Source organism: Aedes albopictus, chromosome 2, assembly GCF_035046485.1.
Source record: "Aedes albopictus strain Foshan chromosome 2, AalbF5, whole genome shotgun sequence".
NCBI lineage: Eukaryota > Metazoa > Arthropoda > Insecta > Diptera > Culicidae > Aedes > Aedes albopictus.
In genome coordinates this window covers 28,902,203-28,925,253 of record NC_085137.1, presented here as the reverse complement: position 1 = coordinate 28,925,253, position 23,051 = coordinate 28,902,203, and the positions used below count along the sequence as shown (strand labels likewise).

Genomic DNA, 23,051 nt, shown 5'->3' with positions numbered 1-23,051 from the left:
ATCTAATAAATGACAATGTTTTCAAAACATTCTGGTGATCTTCTAGTTCATTTTTTGACGCAAAACTGGATATTCTGGAGTCCTAAACATCAAATGATGAAGTCGACAACGATTTTTATGTGGAGCTCAAATCTATGAGTTTTATTTTTTTTTTTTTCAGACTGTCAATCAAAGCCGAGCATTACGACAAACAAAAATACATAAAAGTTTCGCTTTGCTCTACATACATACATGCACTGGTCCGTAACCGCCATGAAATGTACCAGTACCATAGCATTTCGCTTCGTAATGGTTGTCAATCAAAAACGCACCTCATACAATCGCACAAAACTGACGTCTTACATTTATTTGTTGTTTCACCTATAATGGCTATAATTCATTGCACCAACGGTGGTATCCAAAACACCGATACACACTAGGATACACATGATGAATCATTCATTGTGGTGAGATGGCGTCTCTTAATTTCTTACTCATTTTCCTCTCATGACACCCTTTGACAGATGGAAGAAAACGCAGCAAGCCAAGATGCGTTTGTAGAAAGTGAAACTCTCATTTACTACACCTAATCTAGTAGCCTGCGTCAAACTAATAGAGATCGATTAGTCTATCTGTACGTACGTAACATAGGGTCTGGGACCATTTGGGCAGAAGGACCTATTTTGGGCACTTGCTGCTATAACTCAGTCAATTTCATACCAATTCACTTTAATTTTTGAACATGACTTGACTGAGTTATAGCAGCAAGTGCCCAAAATAGGTCCTCCTGTCCAAATGGTCCCAGACCCTATTTATTGTTCCATCCATGTTATTAGCCCTTTCCTCGAACAACTTCATAGGTGAGATTGCTTCCTAATTTCACCTAAACTCAGTACCGGGGACCCACCAAACCGAACAAAAGACCACAAAAAAAATGAGGAAAAGATCATTACCAAGGTCATTGTCGCGTCTATTTTGGGCTTCCATTCACGGACGCCTTGTCGCGTCACCCGAATTAACTTTGACAGTTAACGATGATCAGCGCAGCGCCCCGTCTAGAAAAAAGTGAAACCCACAATAAATGTGGGGGTCCCACCACCGAGGGCGATAATTCGTGGTGAATTACCGCGCGCGCACCACCTGTTGGAAATCCGATTCCAATCGACTGAGGTGTAGCAGTTTCGATCAGCAACCTCCGCACCTGTCGCCTGGGCATGGGCACCTGAAAACAGAACCGGTGAACGTACTTTTAAAAGTTCGCGATCGCAAAAGCGCGTGGGTTGACGCCGCCGTCGCCGAACCTTACCCAACATTATTGTTGACGTTTGGGGGTTTGTTGGGGCCAGCTGAAATGGCTGAAATCATCGACAAGAGAGCGTGACTATTCCGGTGCTGATGGAGGTGGGCTACGGAGAATACTGGAACTGATTCCATTATGCACAGCTTTCAGTTACACTCACCTATCGAGTAGATTAGGGGGATTAGGCTGTACCTATTGGGTTTTTGTAGGTGGGTTAAGGTGTCATGATACATCACCAAGCTCTCATCCGAATCATTGACTTTTTGCTTTTGATGATGTTTGTTTGCCTTGCGTTTTTGATGTGATAAAAAACTGTCAATCTTGCAGCCACGCAGCAGAAAAAGGACTTTTTCATACGACTATTTGCTTTAGTGGCCGAGAATTAGCACTTTGAAATTTCGAGCCACATATGCAACATGGCTGCCGATGCTGATGATGCCGTAAAAATCCTTAACATACCTCCTCCGTTTGGTATGCACAAAGGCGCTGTCCATAAACTACGTAGATTCAAATTTGGTCATCTCAGACGCAAAAATGGTATGCGACGTTCATCAAAATTCAAACATCTTAATTAAAATCGAATTCATCGCACGCAGCTAACTCATAACCCTTCAACTCCACGAATCACTCGAGCGACAAACATTCCTTGAGATGCATTCGAATAGAATCGGTAGCCGAGTAGCAGTCAAATCGATCGGTTCAGGTAATTAATAACCCGAAAGCAAAAACTAAAAAAAATATACAACCATCGAATCCGGCAATACCGAATACAAACAAACGAAAGTGCTGCCAAACAAGGTAAATAAACACTGACAACGACTACTGTCATAATCATTTTTTTGGGTTCGATTCATCGTTTCAACTCTCTTCCTCTCTTCTGCTGTATCAGCATTACAAACAAGTTTTTGAATTGCTAATTTTTGATTGAATTGGGCAAATTACGATCGCCGCAAGCTGCTCACGCAGTAGACGTTGAGGCGCGATCGTTGCGATCGACGTGAATTATAAAAACCGCCCAAATGTAGGCAACTTGTTAAGCAGCGATCCACTCATACACTTACATCCATCACCAACAAATTGAGAAACAAACAAACGAAAGGAACCCAAAAAAAACGAGAAATCACGTGTTTGTGTCAGAAATTCACAAAGACTTATTTTGGTTATTTTTATGAATGCAGTTTGTTTTGGGAACGACTCAATTTTAACGGATCCATCTCGTGTAAAAAGCCCAGAAACCTTGAAAAAGATCGCATTCAGTTCTGTAACAACACAATCACACTCGATCGCGCGATCACATCGCATCACGATGTGCGGGGTTTCTCGCCCCTACTGCAACAATCGAAATTCATTTGCGCACATACGGATCAGGGGAGTCCAAAAACTGGAATATAGAAACCGGCGCGAGCTCTCTAAGAAGGGAGGCCCCGTTAAACTATGCGTCATCGCTTCGTCGTCGCCTTCGCCTTCGATGTCTAGCGCAGTGCTGCTGTCTACTGCATACCGATCGGGTGGCGGGCAGCTATCAACACGATCAACACGATGTCTCTAACAGGTTGCATGTTATGGGTTTGGATACATAACTAAGTCGGATTTTGTTTTAGTCGCGTCGAGGTTAATAAATCGGTCAGGTTTTACCTACCAGTCATTTCGGTTGGTGGTGGTGCCCCAACGATTACAAAATAGCGTATGAGACACTGTGGAATTGGGAGTTTTTCTTTCGAAATTGTTTCTTTCCATATGGTAGTGATCAACTTGATAGACTTTTTACTGAAAATGTACTGTAATTTACCAAAAATCACTCAATTTCAACTTTAATCTAAATTCATATTATTTTTCGACATATGATATCGATTTGATATTTCATTTTTTTATCATTCTAGTTAAAGTCATTTTATAGTCTTTTTTTTTATTTTTTTTTTTTAAGAAAACTGATTGTAATTGAGTTTCACTAAACTCCTATTTTATCATCGTTGTAAAATAAATCTCTAAAAGAGTTCCTCGCAGGATATTTCTCATATGATACCGCGAAATTTTTCTAGGAGTTTTTCTTGTGATTCTTCTTGAACGGATTTTTTAGTGCTCATCATGGCATTTCCTCTAGAGTTTTTATCGGGATTTCACGCAGAGTTTCTACAGAGATATTCAGGAATTTATACTAGAGTTGCTCTAGGGAATTCTTCACTAGTTTTTTTACGAGTTTTCTGCTGGAATATTTTAAAGACGAGCTTGGTGGTCTGGTGGCTACCGCTTCTGATTCATATGCAGAAGGTCCTGGGTTCTTCAATCCCTGGCTCGCCCCTTTCCTCCTACTTTGTATCTTTCTATCTACTTTCTCTCTCACTCTCTCTCTTCTACATATACATCTCATGTATTATGCCTCTCAAGAAAAATCAGAATATGGCGATTATCTGCCTCTGGCTTCTGATATTAGCGCGACAGTCACTTATCATAACAGCGTCACCAGATTCACAAGTATGTAATTCCACTATATGGGGTTTGACAGCAAGAACACTCATTCCACTGAGCTACTCTTGCCGTTCGTCACAAATACATTCAAAAACATCTGTCACTTCGCGAAACCCACGTGCTTTTGTTTTTGGCGGGAACACTTTTTCTTTTGTTTTGCCTTGCGATTGTCATGCGGCGGTATGCCTTGCGAGCGTACGACCGCCGCAGGACTCTAATAAAAGGTAAGCGCGACAATATATTCGTATGTTCGTAGCGATCGCTAGAACCAGAAACGGATCGAAAAAAAGCCGTTTCCCTTCCTTCCAACTTTCATCACAGCACAGTGTCAATCTATCTTATAACGCCTACAAGTTATGCAACCAAGCGGACTGAGCCGCTTCACAGTAATCTTCACACAATCTGATGCATGATCCATGTGCCAAAAATAAACATTTTCCACCAACACACCAACATCCCCATGACCTTGTGCAGGCGCAGAGGATTCAACGGCCTGATGTGGGCAAGCGATTGCAATCATCACTTCCCTCCCCTTATCCATTGACCTGCAACCTGACGCAGCAGGTGCCATTGTCGCCTAAAAATACAAGACCACTAACGCTCACACACTGAAGATGCCTGTTAGCCCCAAGCAGCTATCTCATTGGTTCCTTGTGTGAGTGTAGCTGATCCGGCGATACTGGAGTAGCAACTGCGGGCGGTCAATCAAGCTCAAGCTAAAGCTCAAGTTTTCTGCAGGAATATTTTAAGGTTCTCCTGGAATTTCTCTACGAATCCCTCAAAGGATTTCTTCCCAAATACCTCCAGTACTAACTAACTGCACTAATTTCTACAAAGTGGGCTTCGTGGCCGAGCGGTTAACGGCGTCAGTCGTTTAGGTGTCTCGTAAGCCTCGGAGTGTGGGTTCGATTCCCGCCCCAGTCGGGGAAAACTTTTCGGCAAACGGAAAATTCTCCACTGTGCCACTGGGTGTTATATGTGTTGTCCGTTGTCAAATGTTTGTAATGTTCAGTCTGTAGAGGCCGCAAGGTCGAAGACGCAAATTGTTTGTGAGATTTCTTTCACAGTTTCACCTGGATTTTTCTGCCGAAGTTTCTACCGAAATATTTCTTGAAGGTTATCGAGCTTGCACGATTTCTTCCGATTTCTTCCGATGTTGCTCCCAAGGTGTCTCTCAAAGTTTTTCAAGATTTATCCTGAATTTTCTCCATATAATTTTCTCGGGTATTCCCTCTTGAAGTTCCTTGCAGAACCAGAAGAGTGTAGAAGCCCCTGTATATAAAAATTCATATGAGATATTTTCTTCGAAATCTTGAGCGTCCTCCATGAATTTAAGAAAAATTACTTGGGAAAAAAATGCCAGGAAAAACTGCTTTTCCAGTATGAAGAAAATTTTCATTACGCTCTTCAAAATATGAAAAAAAATATTTTTTGAATTTATCGGTAATGTAACAACAATCCATATGATTACGCTTAACGCCTTTACTTGCGGGAGTTCTTGGATACCATAGAACATCTTTGGAATTTATGTTCCATGGATCTGTACGATGTTGCAGCGTATCAGTAATGTAACAGTTATTTATTGATCACACAGCGTAACAAAAATTAACTTTTGGTCTATCTCAAGAGCAAACTTATGTGTCTCTGACAGATTTTGGGCCGCTGAATCCGAAACCGGGCTCAGATTTGCTCCAGCACGTCACAGTTTTGAGCTTTACCCCAATTTATAGGGCAAAATATGCGATTTTGGGCTTTTTTGACTGCCAGTCATTAAGCATGGGAATATTTTTTTTAGGCAATCAAAAGGTAAATTGATCAATTAACTTCTAAATTAACGACTCATGCAAAATATTTTGTTTTGTCAATTTAAATTTGATAGATTTAAGTATTTTATGTTAGTAAGTAAACTTGCATGCAACTTTTTGAGGGAGACTTGTATGGGAAATATCGTACCTTACATTATCGCCTAAAACCATCGAATTTGATCTGGCAAAACGAAATATTTTGCATGAGTCGTTAATTTAGATGTTAGTTGACCAATATACCTTTTAGTTGTTTAAAAAAAATATTTCCATGCTTAATGGCTGGCAGTCAAAAAAGCCTAAAATCGCATATTTTGCCCTATAAATTGAGGCATGGCTCTAAATTGTGACGTGCTGGAGCAAATCTGAGCCCGGTTTCGGATTCAGTGGCCCAAAATCTGTCAGAGACACATAAGTTTGCTCTCGAGACAAAAAAATGTTGCGCTGTGTCATTTATTGTAGACATTCTGGCCTTTACTCACGGAAGTTAGGTGATGACCAGGGGATGGAGAGCAGTTCTTAATAGAAACATGATCCATGGACCTGTGAGATGTTACACCGCATTAGTGATGTAACAACAATTGAATATGCTTATAGATCTTCAGGCTTTTACTCACGGAAGATCTTTGATAACCTAGATCATCTTGCCGGGGCCCGTGACGCAAGTGGTCACACGTTTGCTTCATAAGCAGATGGTCATGGGTTCGATACCAGCCCCGGCACTTTCGTCAGTTGCTCTTTTCCCCTGAGAGCAGCTGACACTGACCCCCTTTTGAGCACATGACTCAAACGGACTTGGACATCGGGGAACGGCAACTAATAATCAACCTAAACTCTCACCCACCCCCCCCCCACCCCGCATCGGACTGGAAAAAGGAACAACCAACAACCACACTTCAACATCCTCGTGCTCATCATTCTACCATGATAGGGTAGAAAGTGAAAACAGCGCGAAAAGCAACCAGTTCGATATAGTACAATAATAGAATACATTTAGGCGCTGTACAAAAAGTGGAAATGCAGTTGACAATTATAATCACTCACGTAGTGCCCTAGTGGACAAAAGAGCTGTAAATTAGGTTAGGTGGTTAAGAATAAAAAACTAGATCTTTGGAAATTAGTTCTTTGCAGAACTATGTTCTATGGACATGCAGGATGTTACACCGCAACAGTAAAATGTAATAACAAGCCATTGTAGATCTTAAGACCTATACTCGCGGAAGTTTTAGGATGACCTAGAACGAGACCTTTGAAAACTAATTCTCTACTCACCCATACTTCATGGACCTGTACAATGTTACAGCGCAACAGTAATGGAACAATTAACCATTGATTACGCTTATACATCTAAAGGCCTTCACTAGGGCAGTTCAGCCTTTAATCCTTCAGGAAGTCATTCAGTAATGCTTCGAGAGATTTCTCCAGAAATTTGCCGAAAGATTTAGAAAACCATGCACAGATTTCTTAAAAAAAATCCACCATTGATTTCTTCAGAAATTCCTCCAGTGATTCCTTAAGAAAGTCTTCCATGGAGTCTTAAAAAATTTCTGCCAGAGATTCCATCTGATATTTCTTCGAGAAGTCCTTCAACAACAATTCCAGAGAAAATCCATAGAGACATCTATGAATTTGTCCAAAGCTCCCTGAAGATTCATCCATATACTTTAAACTAAACTAAAAAACTAAGAACTCTTATAAATCATTCCATGGATTCTTTCATGGTTCCTTTAGAAAATCCGCCAGGTTTTTCTTTCAGAAAATCTTCCATGGATTCCTTCAGAATGTTCTCCAGGGATTCATTTCCAAAATCATTCATGTGTTTAACAGAAATTCTTCCAGAGTTTTATAAATTTCCTCCGAAATTTCTCCTTACTGTGATTTCTTTTAGAAAATCAAATTTTCTAAATTGCTTCAGAAATTTCACAAAGGATTTCTTTAGAACATCTTCCAAAGTTTCCTTCAAAAATTTGTTTATGGATTCCTTGAGATACTCTTCCTGGAATTCCTAAAAAAAATCCCCAAAGCTTTCTTTAGAAATCCTTACACGATTACTTACAAAATTGTCCTATGGATATTTTAAGAAATTACTCCAGGAATTCGTTCATAAAATCTTTCAAGGATTATTTCAAAAATTACCACGATATCTTAAAAAAATGTCCAGGACTTCCTTGAGATATGCCATTGAGTGTTGCTTCAGAAATTTCAGCAGCAATTCATTCAAGAAGTTCTTTATGGATTTTTCCTGAAGCTTCAGACATTCTTTTAAGGTGTGCTTTAGAAAGTCTTTCTGCATTAATAAGAAGTTTTTCTAGTTTTATATTTCTTCATAATTGAAATTTTCAGCCCTAGAGTGGGTCTTCTCTGCATTCAGAAGTTCTTTCTTTTTTTTTTTTTGAAATTCTTTTGAGCGACTTTTTTTCGGAAAATATTTCGTTGATTCTTTCAGGATTTTGTACTCCAGACGCCAGAGATTTTTTCCGGAATTTCTTCTGGGATTCCATTGGAAATGTCCAGACCTGTGATCTCCAGTAATTACTTCAGAGATTCATCCAGAAAAACCAGCAAGAATTCCTCCAGGTATTCTTACGTAATTGCTTTCACTAATTCTAGCAGGCATTCCTCCAGAGATTCCTGCAGAAATTCATTCAGAGACTCCTTTAGAAGTTCCAATAGAACTCTTCCGTATATCACCTCAGAAATTCCACAAGATTGTTTTTATGAATTCAGAAATTTCTCCAGTTTTATTTGCTAGGAATTTCTACAGCAATTCTGTTGGACGTTTCTCAAGCAATTTTTCGGATTCCTCCAGGTTTTTTTTTTTTTTTGAAAATCCTGCAGGCCTTCTCATAAACTCTTCTAAAGTTTCTCAATAAATTCTCTTGGGGTACACCAAGCGTTTCCCCTGGTTTTCCTCTGGGCACGTTTCCCCTGGAGTTTCCACTGGGTATTCCTCCTGAGATTTCTTCGGGAATTTACCTGGACTCTTCCAAAAATACCTTCAGGAATTTTTAAAGGAATCAGACTGGTAGTTCCTTCAAAAAATTTTTCTGGATTTTTTTTTAGTAATTCCTCCATGTATTCGTTCTGAAATTTCTTTAGGATTTCTTGAGGAATTTCAGCAATGTATTTCTTCCAAAAGTTTTTCCATTGATTTTTTTAATATGTTTTTTTTTAATCCTGCGGAAATTCCTCCAAGAACTCTTCCAGAGATATTTTCAGCCGTTTTTCCAAAAATTTCACAAAAAAATACTGGAGAAATTTTTGAATATCTAAAGCAATCCCTCAAGGATTTTCTTAAGAAATCCCTGAAAGAACTCCAGAAAATACCTGTCCTGAACGGATTCCTAGAAAAAAATCTTGAAATTTTTCTGGATGAATTACTGCACTGCACTGAAATCCCTGAAGCAATTTCTGAAGCAATCTCTGGAGGAATTCCTGTTATAATCCCCGGGGGAAATATCTGAAGCAATTCACTGAGTTAGGCTTTGGAGGAATTCCTAAAAGAATTTCATGAGAAGTTTCTGGAGGACTTCTAGAAATAATTCCAAGAAAAAACGGCTAGAGTAATGTTTGAAAAAAAAAATCTAGATTACTGGTACAGTTTCCGAGGAAATCACTGAAGAGATTTCTAACGGATATACTTGAGGAATTTCTGAGTAAATCCCTGGCGAAATTTCTTAAGGAATCCCTAGAAGAGCTCTTGGAGATACCTCAAGGAAATTGCAAGAATTTCTCATGTTTTACGAAAGGAAGTGCTGCTAAAATTTTTGAAATCTAAATTACTACGAGTATGCTTCGAGGAATCACTGAGGAAATTTCTTAAAGAAAGAAATTTTTGAAGGAATCTCAAAGTTAATACCTAGAAGAACTGGAGTACCCTTTCTGAGTACTCCTAGAATTATTCCTTGAAAGCACCCTTGAGAAGTGCTATGGAAAAACTCCTGAAGGATCACCGGTAAAATGTTTAAGAGAATTCCTGAAGAAAGGTCTAAAATTAATTTATGAAGCAGTCTTTGGAGGTATACCCGGAAAAACTTTTGGAGAAATCTTTGGTGGAACTACTAGAAGAATCTCTTGAGAATTTTCTAAATGAACTTCTGGAGAAATGCCAAGGAATAATTCGTGGAGGAACTTTAGAAGAAATACCTGAGGAAATTTTCGGAATAATTTCTGGTATCCCAGGATAACATATGGAGGTTTATCTGAAAGAACCTCTGGAGCTATTCAAACATGAATTTCTAAAAAAAAAATACTGGGAAAAAAACTGGAGCATCCATAGCGCATTTCTAGTTCAAAACACTAAACATTTAAACTTTTCAATTTGAATGAATTTTTTTCTATGTGCTGGATTTCGTGAATCATTTAGTTTTCATCAATATATAAGGATTATTCCTCACCCAACACTAAAAAACGGCGTCTGAAAAAAAAACTAATTTTCTTATTCAAAAATTTATAACTCGAAAACGGGTTGTTGGATTGAAATGATGTCTTCCAAGTTGGTACACTGAGAGTAATATTCATCGCGGTTCTTTGTTAGGTGTCAAAAACCTTACCCTCCGTTTTTTTCAGTGAAAAACTGGCTTCCAGCCTGCTAATTTGCCAAGTAGCATTGGATGCAAATGCTTCTAATGTTTTTTTCATTTTTTTTACTTTTAATCGATATTAATCAAAATAAGCAAAAGAACCATTGTTTAGATATTTTGTAAAAAAGATCCTACGTACATGATTCTCTGAAAAAACTATGCATAATTTTTTTTCCTACGGTCTACTAAATCCAAAAAATTAAGAAAAAAAAGAGACCTTGTGTGTTACTGTTTTACAGTTTTTATCAGGAAGGAACAATTATTTCTCAGTTTTGTAAATTTTAAGACCGTCCCGAATAACATTTAAAAATGTCTAATTTTTTAAATATTTTTGATGTTTTGAATTCACTGTAACTAAAGTATGGTAGGATGTAACAAAAATTTATGCATAGTTTTTTTATTATTGAAAACTGTACGAAGAATCCGTTTTTGACATAAAAAATTTGAAAAGCTATTTCCTTTTGCTTGTTTTTAGAATCGATGAAAAATAAAAAAAATCGAGTAAAAATTGTCAGAAGGATTTGACTTTTCTGGGCTACTTGGCAAATTTTGAGGCTGGAATTCAGCTTTCTACAGACAAAAAAATTAAGAAAATCGAAGGGTAGGCTTTTTGAAAAATTGAATTTATATGACATCTAACAAAGAACCGCGATAAATATTACTCTCAGTGTAATTTCTTCAAATATCCTCAAACACCTTCGAAGACATCATTTTTTTAATTCAACAAACCGTTTTCGAGTTAAACTTTTTTAAAAAAGATTTTTTGTTTTTTTATACGCCCTTACCAAAACTTAGGTTAAGAATATTGCAAAACAAATAACATGAAAAACACTTTCCGATAGAAGCTCATACATGAGTAAAATTTCATTTGAATTGTCGATACGTGCATTGAACTTGAAATGCCCTATGCGAATGTTTTGGGAATTAATCGAAGGCAAATGATAGAATTAATTTCTTTCTAATTTTAAAAGAATTTTCAGCATTTAGATGTATTTTTCTGAAATTATAACTGTTAGAAAACATACACTAACATTCCATTACATTCAATTAAATAAAAAAATCCATTGAGTGACAGTGATCAAGGATCATTATGTGTTTGAGCCTTAAAATTTTGTTTGATAATTTTCTTAGATATTTGTGATTTTTTATTAATTTTATTCTATTTTCACTAACAATACTGATGCTCATCAATCAACCATCTTGCAGTGGACCTCCCATCGATAAAATTTCCCCATTTTCATCAATTTGTTAAACTGCGTCGTAAACGGATCCCTAAAATGGAGCGCAACAGATGGGAGCTGCGTGCGCACCAGCAAAACATAAATCAGGCCAAACAATTCAATAGGTCCTATCTGCATTTGAGAGGCTCTCTTTGTTCACTTTCTCTTTCAATTATTTCAATGTAATGGTACACTTTTCAACTATTTTTGCAGTACAAATCAAAAGACGATTGTTTTGACCATCGTTCAATGCAAGGAGACAATCATAATACAAATAAACAGCTGAGATATTAACGAAAGAGAGGGAAACCAAAGAGAGCCTCTCTTCTGCAGATTGGACCTTTAGACATGTTTGGCCTGAAATCCTAACAGCATAAGTCTGGCTGGATCAGCCCAAAACAACCTATTCGACCTCCACCCCCTCAACCACCAATACGTGGTTTCCCTTCGCCCACCATTCCAATTCCACACCGGTCTCTTCGTTGTTGGATTGGAACGCATCAGCTTCTTCGACCGTGTCTGACTCATCCGTTGAGCTCGCGGTTCCCTTCGATTCGATTGTGGCTGGCTGGCTGGTGGGACTCCTACCTATACCGTACCTATCGGCAGCGTGCGTCAGTAATCGTTGTGCCTCAAGTGCGATCGCTTCGCGCCCTCTGTGTTCACATAAGCCCATATCTACCTACATTTATGTATTTCATTTTCGCTGTTTTGTACGTGTTGCGCTTCCTTCCTGCTGGTTTTTGATTATTTCGTCCGAGATGTACCTATGCGATATTAATGCGTTGTTTCCGATTTATTTTCTCTCTTTCGTATTTTCGCAGGAGTAATTCCAAGGCCTCGTATCTACCGCGGCAGCCACGCGATAAGCTGCACTCCGATCCGGACCATGGCAGCTATAAACTGACGTTGACCTCGAACGAGGACAGTATCAACCACAACGACGTGTTCCCGGAGGAGATCATTTCCCCTTCGCCGCCCAAGTGCAATCTGCCGGACGTGTTGCCCCCAGGGGTCAAGTACTCGCTCTACTCGAACAATAACAACAATAGCATTAATAATAATAACAACAACAACGGTGGTAGCCCCACGGGAGCCAATGGAAAGCAGACGATCGGTGTAGCTGGTGGAAAACCACCGAAAACGATTCCCCACAGTGCTCCCATAATCTCCGCCAATAGCCTGAAATCGATGTTCAATTTCACGCCCCAGCAGCCCCAGCAAAATCAGGTCACACCTCCGAGCGCCTCCTCGCCAGTGACCCCATCGCCACCTCCTCCCCACACGGCCTACAAGCCATCATCCCCCTCGTCCGGAAGCCCCCCCAATCAAGCTATCAGCCCCAAATACACTTCGCAGTCAACTTTCGATCTGAAAAAGACGCAAATTCTCGACTCCAAGTATCTCTCGGAGACGAGCCCGGCCCAGATCGGACTGCCTCCACTGCCGCCGGCAACCGAACCGATCAATAATACCAATTATCTCAATCATCCGGCCATAGGCGGAGGCTGCGGCCAGCAAACTGTAAATAATTGTAACGAAAATCGGGAAAAATCCGACTGCTCGGAAACCACCACAACCACTGGCACGATCACCGTTGCTACTGAACCACCAGCGCCGGCAGTGGAAAACGGAGGCACCAACACCACCACCACAACCACCACCAGCTTCGAAACGAAGCTCGATGCGTTTTCGGTTCAAGAGACCGACGAAGACTCGTCGATCACCAGTAGCAACAACACCTCAATCTGTGCGGAAGCAAACCAATCGTCGCCGGTGGTTGCTTCAATCGCGGAAGAATCGATCATCACGACCAGCACCACCAGCACCGCGACCGTCGCGCTAGAACGTGTCACCAAGGAGATCAACCTCGATCCTCCTCCCCCCGCCGCCAAAGTAGTCCAACGGACGGAGATCGTCCTGCGGGTGGGTGCCCCCACGTCGGAAGCATCCTCGCAAACCGATGACGAACCGGCTCTTACTGTTGTTGAATCATCGTCACTGATCGTCGCGCGATCACCCCCGACCACCCTCTCCAGCACCAGCAACTGCAGCAGCTCATCGATCGCCCTGGGCATTGCCGAACTGGTGCTGCTAGATCGGCACTCGGTGGGTACCTCGACAACGTCGGCGGGACCGTCACCGCCTAGCACACCGACGCAGCCAGCAAGCCCCAAAGCTTTCTTCAGCAAGGCGGCCCCGCGCAAGGTGCACCCGGAGGAAATCGACTGTGATAAGCTATCGCACGATCTGATCAGCCAGCTGTCGCCCTCGGACAAGCTGCACACCATACTGGGTGAGTACTGGAATGGGTTAGGAGAAGTTTTAGTTGTGATGTTTTGGTATTTGTGTTTATGTTTGCTAGGAGCACGTGTTTGAAAATATCCTAAACTGTAATTATTCGAGCATTATCATTTTAAGTTTACTTACGTATCGTGAATTTACAAAAAAAACTGGATTTTGTATTTTTTTCATTCTTTGCACAATTAGATTTCTGATGAAAAATGATAAATACTGTTGGTTCTTTTAGAGAGTGATAAAGCTATGTGAAGAAAATATCACCAATTTTAAAAATTCGTGCAAGTTGATAATTACCCGACCAGAAGCACATAACAAGATCATAAAAAAAAATTGGGTAACTGTTGTTAGAAATAACTATAGTTGATATAATTCTGAGGACTTTTCCATTAGAATAGCTATGTACATATAACAAAATTATATTAACATTTGTTATAATTTTAGTAACAAAATTAAAACAACTTGTTTTATTTATTCAAACAGATGCATAACATTTGTTATATTATGCATTATAATATAATTGCCTCTAACATAATTTCGTAACACGTTGTTTCGTCCAGCGGTTGACTAGGCCCCACGTTGTGTTTAGTTCCCCCGGGGGACTCGAGGAAGAACGAACTACTTCTATTGCTTCTACTACGATTTATTGGCGCACCACAGAGAGGCAGTGCTCCTGCTCTGTGGTGGTTCTATTGCTTACAACTAACGTTACATTGATCAGGCTGTCGCTTTTATAGGCGACAGCGATAGTACGGACAATATACAAATCAAATAAAGTGAATAGATGAATAGCAGCCGTGCGCTGTTCTGCTGCGTATAGGGAGCCCGACGCACGATCAGGCTGCTGCGGAGTCAATGCAGTGTCTGTTCAATGGGCTGCTTCTGCACACGCTCTGCATGCTAGAAGCAGCCAACGACGACGCCGGCAACCGTGCAAGATCCAACATACTCCCGCCCGAAAACGACTGTTTTCTAATTTACTTCTGTGCCGAGCGGGCTGCGGCGGTCGTCGATCGATCGGGCACTGTAGGTAGAAACGCACATGCTGAACTATCTGCGATAATGCGCTCGCTGCTGGCTGGTGGTGTGGCTTGGAGATGATTCAATTTGCTTCAATTCTGCTTGCTCCGGTCTGGCTGATGCACGGATTAACTGATGCGTATGGTGAACGATGGTTTGCGACGACGGAGGGCTTGATTGATGAAGCTTGGTGGAACGGGAATGACGTTCGGGTCCAAATCTTTGGCGCTACGGCCTGGGGAATGGCGCTTCGGCCGGGTGGTGGACGCTGGGAGTCCTACGGGCGGATGCTGTGATCCTTCTGGTGGACGCAGGGGTCCGACGGGTGCTTGATTTGGCAGGGCGATGATACGCTCGCGACCTGCAGGAGGACTCTCGAAGTCCGACATGGATGATTCGACAGGCGGCGATGGTACGCTCGCGGCCTGCAGTGGACGCTGGGGTCCCAAAGGGTGGACGCTCGGGGTCCGACGGGTGACAATTCGGCAGGGCGATGCACAGTGATGCGAGGGCGGCGAAAAGTCAAAAAATCAACTTTCAGATACGGGTCCTGTATTATTTTTGTACTGTTTCTATATATTTCGAGAGCTTATTACCAAAGTTTCAAAAAGATTGGACCGAAATTGATTTTTTTACAGCATTACAAAGTATGTGTTGAAAAGTGTTGCATTTTTAGTTGCTTTGTAAAATGTATGGGGAAACAAAATACAAATCAACCAAGTTATCAAATATGAGGACGCAGTTGGACACATTTCACGCTATGCTTATTTTGAAGATTTTCATGTCGTCTTTCAGAAAATCAATGGGTCATCTTGCGCAAACTTGCGCAACATATGTTTTAAGTCTCTTGAACATAGAGTATGATACAACATTTAGTACAAAATAATACCGTCCGTGCCTGGACTTGGTATGCATATCATTGTAGTCAGGGTAAAAGCATCTGTTAAAATGTGTACTTTTTTCATTTGTAAATGAGATTAGTGATGCTAAAACGATTTCATTGCATTTCTGTGTTAATCACTTGAGCCGTCCAAGCTCACACGTCCTAGAGTTTAACGGAGCCGTACATGCAGTTCGAATGAAGGCAGAGTTCAGTCGTTAACTCTATTAGTATACTAGGGTCAATATGACCCAAATTCGAATATAAAACAGGCATATCTTAATTATTTATGCACGAAGACTTATTATTCTGGGGTAACATAAAATGGCATCAACATTTTCGATAAAGTGTAAACCGTACGAGCTGAACAAAAAACTTACATATAATACACTAGGGTCACATATAAACGCGGAAAATCAAACCCTTACAGCCCAGTGTCATTTTAACCAAACAACACCATTTTATATATAATTCGATTGAAAATTTTGTTAAGAACTCGATGTTGAAGTGAAAAATTTATTTGTGGTACAATGATCACCGGGAATCGACTACAAAGTATATCATGTTGACTATAACACTTACCGCATCTTCAACCATTTAGGTTGTATAGGAAACCTGGTTTTAAGTAAAGTTAAAAAAATATGTATTGATCCCATAGTGTATTCTGCTGGCTGAAACTTGGACAAATCATCGATAGCGGAAGCTATGCTAGAAAATTTTCATGTATGTAGCAACGTCAAAACATGGCGTGTAACAGCTCTTTCGTGTGATGTTTTATGAATGTTCTTCGGGTTGTGCATGAACTTTATGAGGCTTTATGAGAAAAGGTCGAAGTACAGAACGTCTAAAGACAAAAGGTCGAAGGTCTATGGACAAAAGGTCGAATGGACAGAAGGTCGAATGAACAAAAGGTCGAATGGACAAATTGACAAATGGACGAATGGACAAAAGGCCGAATGAACAAAAGGTCGAATGAATAAAAACATTTAGTAAAATATGCTCTCAGAGGGATAAAAGGTCAAAGATCAAAAGGTCGAAGGTCAAAAGGTCGAAAGGTCGAAATAAATGAAATAACTAGAACAAAAGGTCAAAAGGACGAATGGACTAAAGGTCGAATGGGCAAAAGGTCGAATGGTCAAAAGGTCGAATGGACAAAAGGTCGAAACAAAAAAAATAGTACAAAGGGTTGAAAGGACAGAAGAACGAATGTTGAATTGACAACATAAAGAAAAGAAACAATGCCGATGCGACCATCTTTTTCCTGCTTCATGTTCTCACTGCAACTTGACCTGCATCTCTTCAACTTAGAGTTCTTTTAGTACTTCCACAATTATTGGATGAAGGATTTCTTTTGCTTTCTATTGTATTGTATTTGTATATTGCATAATAAGCATAATACCACACTATGTCCAGGAAGTCGACAAATTTTTCTGATCGGAATCGAACCTCTAATCTGGGCTTATTATAATAGTTGGTGTTTTGTTTACCTGGTATAAGTGTTTTGACGAACTTATACCTCTTTTGAACGATGGCTGTTGTCTCGAGTAACTTGTTTTTACAGTTATTGGCATGATTACTATGTAATACTTTTTTTAATAGTATTCTATATTCTTTTGAATAATATTCTTTCTAGTAATGTTAGAAAATAATTAGCGTACTTAAAAATAATACATTTGTTTCTTATATTTGGAATCTTGAATTCAGTCAAGCTATATTGTCCCAGAGATTTTTTTAATTGGTCTGTCAATATTTCCAAAGAAATCTCCTTGAAAGATCCTCCTTAAGAACCTTCAGAACGCGCGCGAGTGTGCTTCTTAAACTGCACTCCGCTCACGCTATATACGATGGGCGGGGTTTTTTGGTAGTGCTGTACTTTTTTACAACGCCACGTGTCCTGAAGGGTTGGATAGATGAGCAGTTCCTCCACATAATACTTTATATATCAGCCAGAGATTTATCCTTCTTTAATTCATAGCCTGTTCTACGACATTTTTTGTCATAGTAATGGTTGGAATTTAAAACGGCAATATTTCAATCAAATCTTTTTTCTTTAATCCATAGGCTACCTTTCAAGTAATATGGTTTCTGTTTCGAATTGCAATGTAGTACCTTTTGCCTTTTCTACCCTTTGTCCATTTTAAATTTTATCCATTCGACCTTTTGTCCTTCAACCTTTTGCCTTTAAAATTTTTGTGATATATTCAACAAGCTTCTTTATAATTATCATCGTCATTAGCAATCGATTCACCCATGGATATAAGATGAATATTATTCTTATTTTTTTCTGTTTTTTTTTTTATTAGGATAAGTCAAAAAGAAAAATTAAAAGTTTGAAAATAATTACACTAGTTTACAGCATTTTTGAACTCGGTAAGCTGATGATCGTTTTTGGTGTAGAATCATGCCCTGAGTTCGAAAACGCGAAGGAAAAAAATTACAGTAGAGCGGAAATTTTTTCGACTTTCCATACAAGGTAGATGATTTGAAATCGATTTTTGTTCTATTTTTAAGCAAAGTCGCTCACTTCACACATCTCATTCTCCGCAATCAATGCTCCGATTCAGCTGAATTTTTTACTGTAACTCACCCACATATGATATGTCAAATAAACGTTTAGAAAGAATTTTTAAATTTTTTTTTTTCTTATTGATAAAAATACATTTCTTCCCAAAATTTTTGGAAATTTTGCTAAAATTTAAGGAGATCGTCCCCAAAACTCGCCAATATCTTAATTTTCATCAATCTGACGCAAAACCTGCATTCAGATGATCGAATGGTATTATATTCAGCTTTTAATTTATGGAAAAAGATTTAAAATTGGTTAAACAAAACGCAAGATATTTGAATTTTATGAAATTCCATATTTTAAAAAATTGTAAAACTCGATATTGAGCTAAAGCTAAAAAACTGTTCTACTTTAATTTTTTTGAAGCACGGTTTCGAAATCAGCGCTAAATTATGCTTCAAAAATTTTGGTCGTTGACAGAAGTTCACGACTTTCGTTTTATTTTGTTAACTAGTGTTACTGATCAAACGAAATGTATAACTAATTTACATGTTATTGTTGTAATGACATATTGAGCAATTTGAGGAACTTATTTATAACACACCAACTGATTTATAATTCTATAATTTTCAATAATCAAGCTTAGTTTTTGCTCAATATAACACAAATATTAACAATTGTTTTATAAAGCCCCGATTTAAGAAAATAATCTTAGACGGTTCCGTATACGTGCACATGTTCATTCGTTTGACTTTTGAGTAGAGTCTTGTTTTCTAGATGGCCATCTAGAATAGGTGCTGAAATGACTACTAATGAACATATTTTTAAAATTGATGAAGAATGGTGTGTCGCAGGATGGGGTTCAAGAACATTCAAAAAATGTCCTTTTCCCCCAGGGAACCAGGATTCCGCAACGGTCCTGAATTTGGCCAATCTGGCCCAAAAGTCCGGAAATGACTGCTACTGGACCTATTTTCCAAAATCTTGAAAAATGATGTGTCGCAAGATGGGTTTTAAAAAATCAAAATATTGTCCTCTTCCCCAAGGGAACCAGGATTCCGGAACGGTCCTGAAAGTGGCCAATCTCGCCCAAAAGTCCGGAAATGACTTCTACTGGAACGTGTTTGCAAAATCATAAAAAATGGTGTGTCGCAAGATGTGTTCTAAAAATATCCAAGAAATGTCCTCTTCCCCGGGGGAACCAGAATTCTGGAATAGTCCTTAAAGTGGCCAATGTGACTCATGGGATGTCAAAATGTCTTCTTGGTAACTAATTCTAATAAATAACAAAGTCTGATAAGCTGTGAAGGTATATAATTCATGTTAAGACTTTTCGCCACCTTTTGTATGGAGCCGCATCACTGTGCGATGGTGCGCTCGCGGCCTGCAGTTGAACGCTGGGTCCCATGGATGGACGCTCGTGGTCCGACGGTTGATTCGGTAGGGCGATGGTACGCTCGCGACCTACAGTGGACGCAGGGGTCCGACGATCGATAATTTGGCAGGGCGATGATACGCTCGCGGCCTGCAGGTGGACTCTCGGGGTCCGACGGGTGGACGGCAATGGTCCGGCAAGGGGACGCTACGGTCCGGCGGGTGGACGCTACGGTCCAAACGAGTGGATGCTAGGATCCAGTGGGCGACAGCTCGGCCCTTGGTGAGTTGTCGGGTGGCGTAGGCAATTCGTAGTCCGTCCGATGGTCCTCCGGGGTGTCCTTCATCCTGGTCACGGCACCAATGTTTCGTCCAGCGGTTGACTAGGCCCCACGTTGTGTTTAGTTCCCCCGGGGGACTCGAGGAAGAACGAACTACTTCTACTGCTTCTACTACGATTTATTGGCGCACCACAGAGAGGCAGTGCTCCTGCTCTGTGGTGGTTCTATTGCTTACAACTAACGTTACATTGATCAGGCTGTCGCTTTTATAGGCGACAGCGATAGTACGGACAATATACAAATCAAATAAAGTGAATAGATGAATAGCAGCCGTGCGCTGTTCTGCTGCGTATAGGGAGCCCGACGCACGATCAGGCTGCTGCGGAGTCAATTCAGTGTCTGTTCAATGGGCTGCTTCTGCACACGCTCTGCATGCTAGAAGCAGCCAACGACGACGCCTGCAATAGTGCGAGATCCAACACACGTTTATTGCAATCTTTGTTATATTATTTGCAACATGTTTTTTTTTTCAAAATTAATAAGACTTTTTGCGTTGTCGCGAAAAAGATTGATGGTTTTTGGTATTTTGGTCACTCAAGCCAAGAGATTTATAACGAAACTTGAAACAAATTTGTTCTAAAATATATAACAGAACTTGTTTTAATTTTGTTATGATTTCGCATGTTTAGTCTAACAAAATTTTATATAATCTTGTTATGATTATATCTCAACTTGTTATATTTTTTGTTTAAATTGGAACAAATTTTGTTAGATTTTTTGTCCATTTACCTACTAACGGTACATGTTTTCTATCAGCTGTTGTTACAAAAAATCATTAACAAAAAAACTCAACCTGTAATAGTTTTGTTTTTCGTACTCGTTGAGAGTCGCAGAAGGATTTAGTAGAAAATACACAGAAGAAGCTCTTTGAAGGATCCCAGAAGTAATTTATTAAGTAAATCCCAGAAAAAAATTTTTTGAAAGAATCTCAGAAAAAAAATCGTGGAAGAACCCCAGAAGGAACTCCTTAGAAAGAATTTCTGGAGGAATTTCAGAATATAATCATGGGAGTTTTTCCATAGGAAATTTTAAAGAATCCTGTAGGAATCTCACAAGAAACTCTTGGATGAATTCCAGCTCCCGGTGGAGTTCTTGAAAGAGTCCCTTAGAATCTCCACAAGAAGTTTAAAAAGATACATCTGGGTTAACCCGTTAAAAAAGCTTCAGGCTTTTTTTTCCCAGGAGTCACAAACACTTTTCTTGTAAAATTCTCATCAAATTTCTAAGAGATTACCATGCGGAATGTTACGATGTAACCTGAAGATATCCCATAAGGATATGTATTCTTGGAAATAAGTTCTGGAGTAGTTCCAAGTGATGGCATAGAAAAAAATCCTCAATATTTCCTAAGAGTATGCCAGGAAGAATATCTCGGCTTAACTCTAAAAAATAAAATAAAATGTAAACTGTGCATCCAAGATGTGCTGAAATACATCAGAGAACAATAAATTTGTATAGTTAACTGCATTCCCGAGCAAAGTTTCATAACAACCGGACAACATACTGTGTGTCTGATCTGATATAAAAAATAATTACCTAAATTTGTTCTCATTTCGGTTCAATTGGGCACTGCAATTCGCGGTTGCTACGATATTTTGTAAGCCGTTTACATTTCGTGGCCTTGTTGTTTACGATTCGGACTAAGAAAAATTTCGTCAGCTTTCGGATTTAGAAGAATTCTGGGATTCCACATTAATTCCATACGGGATTCATCCAAGAAATCTTTCACGGTTTCTCTAAAAAACTGTTCCAGGACTCCATCAGTAGTTGTATGTGGGGTACCCAGGAAGTTCCCGGAGTTTCTTCTGAAATTCCAAGAGATTCCGTCTGTGACTTCTTCAAGAGATTTTACCAGGATTCCTCAGGAATTCTTCTAGATAGTTTTCTGGAATTTCCTAAGAAATACCTTATGAAATTACTTCAGGAATTCCTAGATTCCTTTATCCTCCAGGAATTCCATCCTAGATTCTTCCAAAGGTTTCTTTTGGAATCTCTTCAGATTTTATTTTACTTCCAGAAGGTTGTAATAGATAAAATTTTGCGGAACACTACAAATGCATTGTTCTTCCCGATGGGCACTACAAATAGGACAACTGTTAGCAGAGCCCTACAAATGCACATTTTATTTTCCGTATCGGGCCCCACGTTTGGGAACTTAGATATGAAAAACAAAATGGAACATTACAAATGCACAAAACACAAACATGCAACACATAACATTAATTGTGCCCAGTTATCTAAATAGATAACGTAGTCCAATCCCAGGATGACGAGGTTTCATTATTGATCTCGGTCCATTAGTCAATCCTGTAATCGTATTTTTTCTGGTAGATTGCCTTTTTGTTCGCAGCGCGTTGGTTGCTTACATTGCTTGAATTTGGTCAAGGAGTTTCTAATTCTAAGGGCAACAGCACAAGACCGTCTACCGTTTGATGTCCCCCAGGTAACCAATAAGCATTTGAATAAGCAGTACATCAGTTTTATATTTGCATTTATTGTGCTTGCTGCCCTAGCATAGCAGTTCGACAGCTAAGACGCCTTTAATTAGCATACAAAATGCTATCCAACAATCATTAGCTGTTGTGTAGCTTTCAAATGCACAATATGTATTGGGTTTTAAGCATCCCGAATGCTATTTTATTGCCACGAAACTGCTAGAAAACTGCCGTGTTGCTTCTGATGTTGCTTCGTTTTTTCATATTTCTGTCTTATTGTTACGTTCATGTAGACTATAATCGACGTCTGATGTTGTATGATGTCTGATAAGTTGCTTCAGCATAATTATACTCATGCCAAATCAAACAAGACATCGAGAAGAATACGATTTTATATGTTTCCTCTATCTGTCGCCGTCGTCTTAGTTCAACTTCGCCCAAAGCGAAATTATTGAATTTGGGAGGAAATGTAACTCAATCACAACAAACCTTAAATAGAACAAAAAATCAGCGCACTTCACAGTTTCATGTTTAGCTTATCCTGTAACGTGCAACAGCTCCTTCGCAATCGACCGGTCTTAAGATCAAATCGCAGTCAGAAAAAGAAATCAGAAAAAAGGTTAGATAGACACAACAACCAAAAATTATGCAGCAAAGAACAAGATGACAAATAAACAGAGTGAGTGGTGGATGGAAGTGAGAGGGGTGAAATTTCTATGTTGGTTTGTTTTTTATGATGCGTTACATTCAAGGCGTTACTATTTTGACAGTAGTTTATGAAGTTCCTGAAGGTCTAGCATTTAAGCAGCCGTATATTGGGCCAAAACCTGCATTTAAGTAGCATTTA

The 23,051-nt window shown here is 39.5% G+C and overlaps 1 protein-coding gene across 2 annotated transcripts in view; it reads left to right on the top strand.

Annotated features, from left to right (window-relative positions):
- Positions 1 to 23,051, top strand: part of LOC109402335 (protein Shroom) — an 835,627-nt gene that overhangs the window by 771,288 nt on the left and 41,288 nt on the right. For both annotated transcript variants that reach the window (XM_062849388.1, XM_029864194.2), the window contains exon 8: positions 12,175 to 13,646. In XM_062849388.1, the coding sequence (XP_062705372.1) occupies positions 12,175 to 13,646 (1,472 nt within the window). The remainder of the gene's footprint in view (positions 1 to 12,174; positions 13,647 to 23,051) is intronic.